This window comes from Heterocephalus glaber, unplaced genomic scaffold (genome assembly GCF_053883595.1).
Source record: "Heterocephalus glaber isolate CG9 unplaced genomic scaffold, H.glaber_assembly_v1.0 deba00000122, whole genome shotgun sequence".
NCBI classification, from domain to species: Eukaryota; Metazoa; Chordata; class Mammalia; order Rodentia; family Bathyergidae; genus Heterocephalus; species Heterocephalus glaber.
The window spans coordinates 76,295,503-76,305,137 of NW_028258138.1; the positions used below are offsets into that span (position 1 = coordinate 76,295,503).

The 9,635-nt window shown below is 51.6% G+C and overlaps 1 protein-coding gene across 18 annotated transcripts in view; it reads right to left on the bottom strand.

Annotated features, from left to right (window-relative positions):
* The window catches only part of Ttc21a (tetratricopeptide repeat domain 21A), a 29,377-nt gene extending 19,749 nt beyond the window's left edge, over positions 1 to 9,628 (bottom strand). For 10 of the 18 annotated variants that reach the window (XR_015453104.1, XM_021259733.2, XM_013073918.3 and 7 more), the window contains exons 1-7: positions 9,468 to 9,628; positions 8,069 to 8,198; positions 7,169 to 7,279; positions 6,354 to 6,520; positions 5,059 to 5,193; positions 2,948 to 3,105; positions 1,196 to 1,280 (exon numbers count right to left, since the gene is read on the bottom strand). Coding sequence is in view for 17 of the 18 variants with exons in the window: in XM_021259733.2 (XP_021115392.2) it covers positions 1,196 to 1,280; positions 2,948 to 3,105; positions 5,059 to 5,193; positions 6,354 to 6,520; positions 7,169 to 7,279; positions 8,069 to 8,198; positions 9,468 to 9,494 (813 nt within the window). In the remaining variant the exon portion in view is untranslated. The other 8 variants (XM_021259771.2, XM_021259729.2, XM_021259739.2 and 5 more) reach the window with 7 other exon arrangements.
* Positions 9,629 to 9,635: the final 7 nt, after the last annotated feature.

Below are 9,635 nucleotides of genomic sequence, written 5' to 3' on the forward strand. Positions count from 1 at the left end.
AGACTGATGGACTTCAAAGTTCAGGTTCTTTTCCATGGACTCCTCTGCCCAACTCCCTACTCAGGAGCAGGGAGTCCCGAGTTCTAGATGCAAAGATGTGCCAAGAGAGGAACCAGGGTGACACAGCCCACTCTGGTCAGGAAGTTAGCAGAGTTAGAACCAGAACTGGGCAGTGGGGCTGGCACAAGGAACAGGCTGCAGGGCTTGAGGTGTGGGGAAAGGATGGCATCAGTCCCTAACTCTGCCTTGGGATTAAGCCTCAGGCCAGGCCCCAGGAAGCCTGGACTAGGAGCTGAGGACAGGCCTGTTCTCTTGTTCCTCCCAAATATAGACGATAGCCTCCATGTCACTCTCCGCCACAGAACCCACAATCTCAGAGCTGTGCAGAACGAACCGGAGGCCTCCTCTCCCCACCAGGAGCCACGGAGACTCATGCTTTGCCACACCCTCCACAAGGCAATGTGTTCTCTTTATTCAAAAGGCAATATTTAGGCAAAAGTACACTCTTTTTGAAAAGAAGACCCCGTCTGAGTACTGGCACTGTTAAGAATTAAAGGTTGTTTTTTACTACATTTGAGGGCTATTTTAGGTTTCTTTGGAAAACTACGAGGCTTAGGAACAAGTCTAGAGCCAGGTTTACCAGGTCATGGGCTGAGCAAGTCCGATCATTCCCTAAAAATGTGGCACTTCCTGTAGCGGGGCATGGTGGCAAGAGCCTATAATCCCGGCATTCGAGAGAATGAGGCAGGGGGTTAGTGAGTTCAAGGCCAGTCTGGCCTACATAGGAAGACCCTGTCTCAGAAAAGAAATGGTATTGTCTCAATTCTGAAACACTACCGTGACTTCTATTAGCAGTTAACACTGATTGGAGTACTGTAGTATGCTGAGAACCATCCCAAACGGACCCATTTCTCATAGCACTTGGTCCTTCTAACTCCCTCACAGCCCTGCAGAATTAGGTCTGTATTACACAGGTGCCCACAGGTTGCAGGTGGCAGAACCAGTGTCAGTTTTGCTCTTGGAGATTGCCCATCTCACTCTTCACCTGTTCTGCCCAAAGGGCCACACTAGAACAGAGCTCCCTGGCAGGAATAGCATGGGGAAAAGGAAACTGAGACCCAAGGGCACCTTCCAAGGCCTTGGGGCAGGGGGCTTGGGTTGGGGGGCTCAGCTTCTGAGTCTTGAAGCAACTTACTGTGGTCATGTTTCCTTCTCTCACAAGCTCATGGACAGTTAATATTTGGCAGGCATCAATATTGCTTTCGTCTTTTTCAAGGATTCTGAAACAGGAAGAGAAGCCATGTGAATATTGCTAAGCAAGTCTAGAATGGGGTACTGGCAACATTAGACTGTCTCCTAATATTCATTCTCCATTCTTCTTTTAATACTAGAGCTCCTGAATTAGCCAGGCCCATGGTATCCAGCACACAGACTACGCTTCCCACCCTCCCTCTGCAGCAGAGGTGTGGCCATATGGCCAAGTTCTGGCCAACAGGATATAAATCATGTGTGTGACATCCAGCGGGGAGCGGGGAGGAAAATTTTGCTGGGTGTACACATCTGTAATTCCAGCACTCTGGGAGGCTGAAGCAAGAGGACTGCAAGTTAGAGCCCAGCCTGGGCAAATTAGTGACTCAGTGAGTTCCTGTTTCAAAATAAAAATTTTTAAAAGGCTGGGAATGTAGTTCAACACAAAGGTCCTTGGTTCAATCTCTAGTACAGAAACAACAACGACAAACACCCACACCCACACACTCCCCTAGATAGAATTTTAAAGAACCACAAGAGAACTCTGTGGCCACCACTAACAGGGAAGGCTTTCATGTGACGGGCACCAGGGTACTGGACTCAACCTGCTGGCACCAAATGTTGTCTCCCTGCACGTGGGCACACAGGGCTGGAGTGAGGCAGCCACACACACCCCCAGTCTGGCCTTCAGCCCATGTACTTCCAGGTGAGCTGCTGGCTCAAGGTCAACTGCAGAGCAAGCTCGTTCCAAGGGTGGCCTGGTCTGTACTGTGAGAGAGGAAGACAAGGTGCACTGCCCGTGCAGCACTGAGTGCCAGAGGGGCAGGATTGCTTCTGGCCTGCTGCCAGGACCTCTATAATTCCCATTCCCATTATCATCAGAGAAATCAGCACCCCTCCACAAGGAAGGAGGGGTGTTGTATGTATTTTAATTTTTTCTTCAGAACTGGGTTGTATATTACATTATAACTCAGTAACAATTCATCGCGATGAGTCCTGGTCCATAATGCTTTTCAGGAAGAAAATTAGGATCATACATTGTAGAATCTGCGATCAAAACAGAGTGCTAGAATTTGAAGAGATAATCTTCAGTTATGCAGGAAACTTTGTCTTCAGAAAGCCCTCCAGTACACTTCCCTCCGTTTTGATTGCCAGGGCTTCAGGGTTATCCTGCACTGGGAGTCTGGTTTCCACAAGTGCCCAGAAGTCCTGATCGCTGTTGTCTGGCTCACTCGTGTACCCTGCCTGCTACTAAAACTCTTCAATCAGAGTCACTAGTGGCCTTTTGTCTCAAAGTTTGTTTTGGTGGCACTGGGGATGAAATCTAGGGCTTCACACATGCTAGGCAAGTGTCCTATCATGGAGCTATGTCCCCAGCTTAGGTTCTCATAAAGTTGCCCAGGCTGGCCTCAAACTTGCAATCCTCCTGCTCTAGTCTCCAAAATGACTGCAACTACAGGTATGCACCACTGTGCTTGGCTCCTCCACATCTCTTCTAAACAATATGGCTATATTTCTATTTCTTGATTTATTCATCTTAGGCCACATCCCCTGGCCTCACTTCATGATGGCTGAGTTGTTTGCTTACACCAATCTTCTGTCTCCCAATACAATCCTGTCAGTATTGCAACTCCTCCATGGGCAAGATTCACCTTCTGGTCTCATTCTCCCACCTTAGTGAGTGAGCTTCACCCTTCACCTGTGTGTGGTTTCCATTGTCTGCTCCCAGTCCTGCTGAGCCAGGAACAGCCGCATCTTCAGGACCAAGGCTGGCAGGAAGCTCCCCGAGGCTGTTGAGATCTGGTTCACCATGTCCAGGGCCCCCGAGTAGTTCTGCTGTATCATGAGGTAGGTTGCCTGCCAGGAGGAAGAGAGATGAGCCTCGGTCAGAGTCTCCGTGGGATGGGGTCGGATCTGTGTGGTGGGGCCATGGTGTCCTCAGAGCCCCTGAGGAGGAGTCATCACTCAGGGACCAGTGTGTCAACTACCTTGGGCTCCTGGGTGGCCAAGGAAGGGGCTCCCTGGGGACCCTGAACACCGAGCGTGGGCAGCTCAGGCAAGCCTGGTATAGGGCAAGGCCACATGAGGGTCATCCCAAGGGGGAGAACTGAGGTCACTGGCGTTTTCCAATTTTGCAAATTGTGCATTCATTCCGATTTTGTTTTCTTGAATTTCATCACTGGAAACTGTTCACTGAGGCCCAGTTTACCTTTCTGAGTCAGTGAAGGTTCACAGGCATTGCTGTGGAGGTTCTTTTTCCTGGTAAGGCCCTCGGGCTGGGGTCCTGCGTCCGAAGGACCTCACCAGCCACCAGGCTCTCATGAGTCTACAGGTTACCCAGAGGCCCAGAGGGCAAGGCTGCTAACAGACTTGAAAGCGGATCCTGAGAAGATGGCTTAGCTTAGTCCTACTGCAACCCACCCCCCCAGATGTCTCACTAAAAACAAGAGCGGATGGCTCTGAAGAAGAAAGAAGCTCTCTTTTTATAGGTTCAATGGGAAACAAGCCTGCTATCCAAACAAAAGGGGACCGGTGATAAATGACACCTTGCCCATATAGCTTGTCAACTGGCTCTATGGAGATGTCCAAATGACATTTGCTTATGACTTACATTACACAGAGTAAAAGAAACTCAATGATAGCACTGTCTTCCACCTGATAGGGGATGCCACGCGTGAGCCCTACAGGGCCAGCAGCTGAGGGCTCATAGTGGAGTGGCCTTTGGGCAATGGACCTGGGTTATGGAGCAGCCTTGCCAGGTCACCCCTTCCCAGGACAGCCTATAGCCAGTGTCTCGTCCTGGAGGGGAGTGCTGCAGGGCCAACCTGCCTCCATGGTGCCCAGGGAGGCAGCTGAGCCTCTACTGTGGCTGTCGACAGCCCAGCTTCTCTGCCCGTGGTGCTGTCCCCAAGGGTGCTCCCCAACAAGCCTCCCACCATGAATCTCCACTGCTTCTGCTGCCAGGATGCCAGCTGCAGGCCCAGCCCAATCCGAGCTCACTGACAAAGCCTGGGACATGCCACCCCGAAAGGTTAGCCTGAGCTGCTCAGAGTGACTGCTGAGGGCACTGTTCTTCATCTTTTGACTCTCCGGGACTTCTGCGTGGATTGGGGTGGGGGTAGGGGCAGTACTAGGACCTTTTTGCTGAGCTGTATCCCTGGCCCTTTTAATTTTTTTTATTTTGAGAAGGGTGTCACTAAGTTGCCCAGGCTGAGCTTGAACTTGTGGTACTCTTGCCTCAGCCTCTCAGCATGCTGGCACTAGAGGAGTGTGCGTAGACTTCTGTTTCAATGAGTTGTACAAATAGAAAAGAATAAGAGAACACTTTTCCTCTCAATGATTGAGTCAATGAGGGTCACAACAGAAAAAAAAAAGCAACTTAATTTAAATTAAGGTCAGAAAATGCAAAACATGATCAAATGTATGCTTCCTTTCTCTTATGGCCATAAAAAAACTTGAACTGGAGGGGAGACAGAGAGTGAAATGGGAAAAGTGAAAGATATGGAGAAAAGGAGCAGTGAGGGAAGTCAAGAAAGAGGGAAAGAGAGAAAGCCCAAGCGAGTCTGGGAAGGACACAGCCTGAAGAGCAACCCTGAGACCTCCATGCACAAGGAGCAAGAGAAGGGCAGTGAGAGCTGTAGAAACCCTGGACTGCTGTGTGACCTGGGCTGGTTGCTGACCCTCTCTGGACCTCTTCTCATCTATCGGATGAGGCACTGGAGCCTGAGGATCTGGCCTGGGTCTTCTGCTCGGTCTCTGGCTCCAGGGGCTTGGCCAGGGACTCCCACCTCCCGCCTCACCTCTGCCCACCTTCCCCATCAGCCCCAGCACATCTTTGTTGCTCTGCATTCCTTGCTCCAGGTACTTGATGGACTTCTTCACGATGTGTGGCTTCTCTGAGGTGAGGTCCACCCAGCCTTTGAGCACATAGCCCTGGGGATGAAGCTAAGAGGGAAAATGAGCCCTTAGTCATGGGTGGGCTTGGCCCAGCCTCAGCTTGCCCCACCCTTTGCCATTTGCTCTGTGTGTGTGTGTGTGTGTGTGTGTGTGTGTGTGTGTGCGTGTGTGTGGCCCTGCCCGGCATAAGCACAGAAATCTCAGGGTGGCCCAGCCTTGCGCTGCTCCCCTGTCTTCAGGATCCTGGCAGCAAGTCTGCTTCAAACCAGGTCCTCCCGCCTGATCAGCCACTTCGAGTCCACAGCACAGCCGGGCAGCCCCTCTGCCACTCATTCCTGCGCCCTCCCGCCTGTCTTGCCACTGCTGCTGACTTTACATGGGGTCAAGCATCAGCCCAGGGGCTGGTTCTACACTGAAGCCCGGGCATGCCCTTCACAGGGGTGAGCAGCAGCCATGCTAATCCTGTGGACTTGGCTGGTTCCAGCCTCCCAGGGAAGATGGGGAGGCCAGGCCTGGGAAGTAGACCCGGGAGGGGGTACTTGGAAGCTCCCTGCTGGACCTGTCTCTCAGTGGCCTCAGTGTTTTTCTTTCCCTTAAGGGCTTTTAAAGAAACCCTCCTCCTCTGAGAAATTTTAATATCCAGATATGCCATATTTAGGTATTATGTATTGTGTATGTGCATCTGTGCTTTCTAGATAAAGAGTAAGATTTTTTCATTCTTTTGCTAAGAACCAATGTTTATACCCTTGAAATGTGATCCCAGCTCTGCCCAGAACGCATGGCCTAGAGCGTCAGATTCTGTGTCAACACAGACATACTGGATATGACACTATCTGCACATGTAGGCCACTGCTCAAGTCACCACAGGGAGGGAATGGCCCTGTGTGACCAGCTCATTTGGATTTTCAAAGAACCAGGAAATGTGGACTTTTAGGTACAAATTTTCTGATTTCAGAAAATGTCAGCAATGAATTCAAGATTTTTTTTGAAAGCATAATGCAGACTCTGAAAACCTAGAGATGGGATTCTGGACAAATGTCACTGTGTTGCAAGACGACGTGGGTGGTACGGCCTCGTCACCTGGGGGCTGCCCTCCCCTAGTTCAAGCACCCTCTTCGGGAGTCATGGGCCACGCCGCACTGATATGCTCAAATCTGCTGTCTTTAGCCACTGCCCTCAGGATAGCTGGGTACCCAGGTGGCTGGTACCTCTCTGAAGCTGCTGGAGGCATTCAGCATGTGGTCAACATACTCCCGGGCCTTGTCGTGGCGGCCTATGAGCCAGAGGAAGAGCCCAGCGTAGTACAGGGCAGTCTCATTGGCCTGCTCTCGGACTTCCTTCAGGCTGGTCTCCAGCTCCTGAATCGCTTCTCGATCTGCAAATCCAAGGGCAGAGGAAGAGGCTGAGTTAGGACAAGGAGGTTTCCCTGCTTCCATAGAGGGTACCGCAGGCTCAGGGAAGCGTCTCTGGACATTCTGGCTCAGCCTCCACAAACGCAGCTGACTACAGGCCAGCCCAGGGCCTGGATACCAGTGATACCTGCCCTTCAGTGCCGCAAGGGCTGCTGGGCCTAGACACAGTCTGCTCTGAGATTTATCCTTTCTGTTCTGTGCCAGTAGTGTGCGGAGCAAACAGACCTGGTGGGAATCCTTGGTCTCAGGCCCATAATTCATCCTGGGTGGGGAAAGGGCAGCTGTACATTCTCCTGGCTCCTCTCTGACTCTAGAGATGTGGAGATTAGGGGTGAGATTATTTATGTTGGCTTGATTTTTCTGACAAGATCTTGGCAAAGGAATGAAGGATCTTCCCCGATTCTTGGGATCTAAGCCCTCACACTGTCTTGCTCTCTGCTGGCTCTCACTAACTGGGTCTTGGCATGAGGTCCTCTCTGAGGCCCTTGGGGAAGGAACAGGAGCAGCAGCCTCTCCTCACAGGCCTCCATCAGCGGCCTTGGGGGCCATGTGTTTCTGGAGTGTGCTTTCTTCCTGCTGGGCCAGGCCTGGTTCAAAGGGGCTGTACTCACCGACAATTTCACAGCATTTGTGAGCATAAAGCAGGGCCATGACAGAGCACAGGGACAGGTCTGGGTGACCACGGATGTTTTCCAGCTCACTGATGGCATCCTGGACGCGCTCTGCAGAGTCCACATGGTTATGCTCTCAGGCTCCAGGCCCAGAGGCCAGGAAACTCTGGCGATACACAGATCCCTACCAGCACTGACCCATGGCTTGCACTGCCTGCCTTCACCCAGCGTCTGAGGACTAACTGGGCTGAAAGGCCCCCTGTGGCTCAAGTTCCCTGGAGATTAGCTTTCCTCCCTGCAAAAGGGCTGCCAGCACCATGGTCCAGGCTGCCAGGGGCTGGCATCTCGAAGCTGAGCAATGTGCCTTCAAGTACTTGTGGGCATACCTGTGAGACTGGGACTATGAGTTGGGGGTCAGTTCTAAATAAAGACCTCAGGCAGGATACTCCCAGCTAGGTACTCCAGAGCCAGGAGTGACACTTATCTTCATGTTCCCTGCCATTGGCACTGGCAGCTCAGGGGCACCCTTTGTATGTCAGTGAGTCAGCACTGCACAAGCCCCTCCTCTTCCTGCACCTGCCTGTAACTACACCTACCACTTCCTTCTCTTTTACCTGCACAACCAGCCTACAGCCTGGAATTAGTTCAATAGCCATGTAGCCATCTCTCCAGCCACTCATCTTATGCAGGAAAACTGCGGTGCAGAGCAAGTGAGCTGAGTTCTCAAGGGTTAACTAGATATGGATTGCATTGGCTTCTGTGAATTAATCTGTGTTACAGTCAGTAGAACAGCTTCCATGAAATGTAACTAAGATATAAGTAGGCATCCAGGTGCAGCCAGAGCTTGGTAAGCACTGGTTAGTGCCTGGTGTCAGAATGCCAACAATGCTGTGTCCTTACCTTCCCTGAGGACTCCGTAAGATTTAAAGAACTGCAACACAGGGTCATTGCTGAATTTCTGCAGGCCCACAGCTGCAGCCTGCTGCACATGGCGGAAGTACTTTTCCTGGCTATAGTAAATGATCCCAGCCTGTGTGGAGGAAGACCCAGTTGTAATAGCCCTGGTCCTTCCCTGTCTCTGTTCTGACCCAGATGGGAGGGGACTCGCTCCCTTCTCTGTCCACCCCCACTCCTAAGAGTGTGCAAAAGGAAGAGAAAGAGGGAACATTCACATTTCATCCAGTCCTTTAGCAGCCCTGGGAATAGCTACATGAAGTTTCCCTGGGAACAAGTTTGTAGGTCTTTGTTTAGGAATTACCACCAGATTCTGGTTAAAATGTGATGTGGAATTCAACTCAGGTTTGTTTTAGGAGAGCAATAAGGAGAAAGAGTGAAGAACAGTATATAGGTACAAGGTATTGTGGGCTTGCCACCTGTTGGGAACTGTTATCAAGGGCTTTAATCCATTATATTATGTATGATGTTCTCCATTTCTTTCACAGTTAAGGAAGCTGAAGCCCTTAGACACTGGCTTGACAAAGGTCATGCAGTAATGGGGCAGAGATTCAAAGCCAAGTCTCACTTCCTCCAAGGGTTGTGGATATTAGGGATGGGAACAGATGTGGTTAGATTGTAAAGGCTTTGTGGGTCATATGAAAGAAGCAGCCATTATCTTAAAGGTAATAAAGAGGATGCAGTTGGAACGGTTTTAAGTAGGGGAGGGATGGGTTCAGATATGTTTTTGTAAAAACTGCTCTGGCTGCGTGTGGGGTGGTGGTGTGTGTGCATGTGTGGGTGGGCAACTGGAGGTATGCTGATGAAGAGAGCTGAAGCAGAGAAACCAGACCTGGGGAGGCTAAGTTTCGGCTGTTCAGGGGAGAGAAGGTGGTGGCCCTGGGCTAGCAGATAAAAAGAGGGTGAGCCCTGGATTCATTTAGGTGACATTTCTCACTGACAGGACTGGGAGATGGGTAAGGGGAAGAGGTACAACTTAATGCTGGAGATCAAATAGTGGTGGCATCTACTGAGGTGGGGGATGCAGAAAACGCACAGGCGGGGGTAGGAAGTAGAGGGGGTTAAGGGAAGAGATGGAGATAAAATAATGGAGATGAGATGACTTGTTTTGGGGGAGCTCAGGGTACAGGACCGGGTAGAGGAGGGGCACTAATCTGGGGCCCAGGATGCCTGGAAGGTACCAGAGGCGAGACACTACTCAGGAGGAGGGAGGCAAGCTCGGGCCAGACTCCAGAGGTGCTGGGGGCAGAGAGGGGCAGCTAGGGAGGTGGCCGGAGAGCAGCAGGGCTGAGGGTCACCTGGCCGGGGGCGGAGTGTCGGAGAGGAACAGCGCCGGGCCACGCACCAGGAGGGAGGAGTCACTGCTGCACATCTCCAGCGGCTCGCGTCCAAGTCCAGGTCTGGAGGAGCAGCGCCGAGCCGGATTCCCGGGTCAAGGTCGCGGGGAAGCCTCTCGCAGCCGGAAGTCGGAGACTGGCGCGTCCTTGGAAACCTGGCTGCCAGCTGGTTGCTA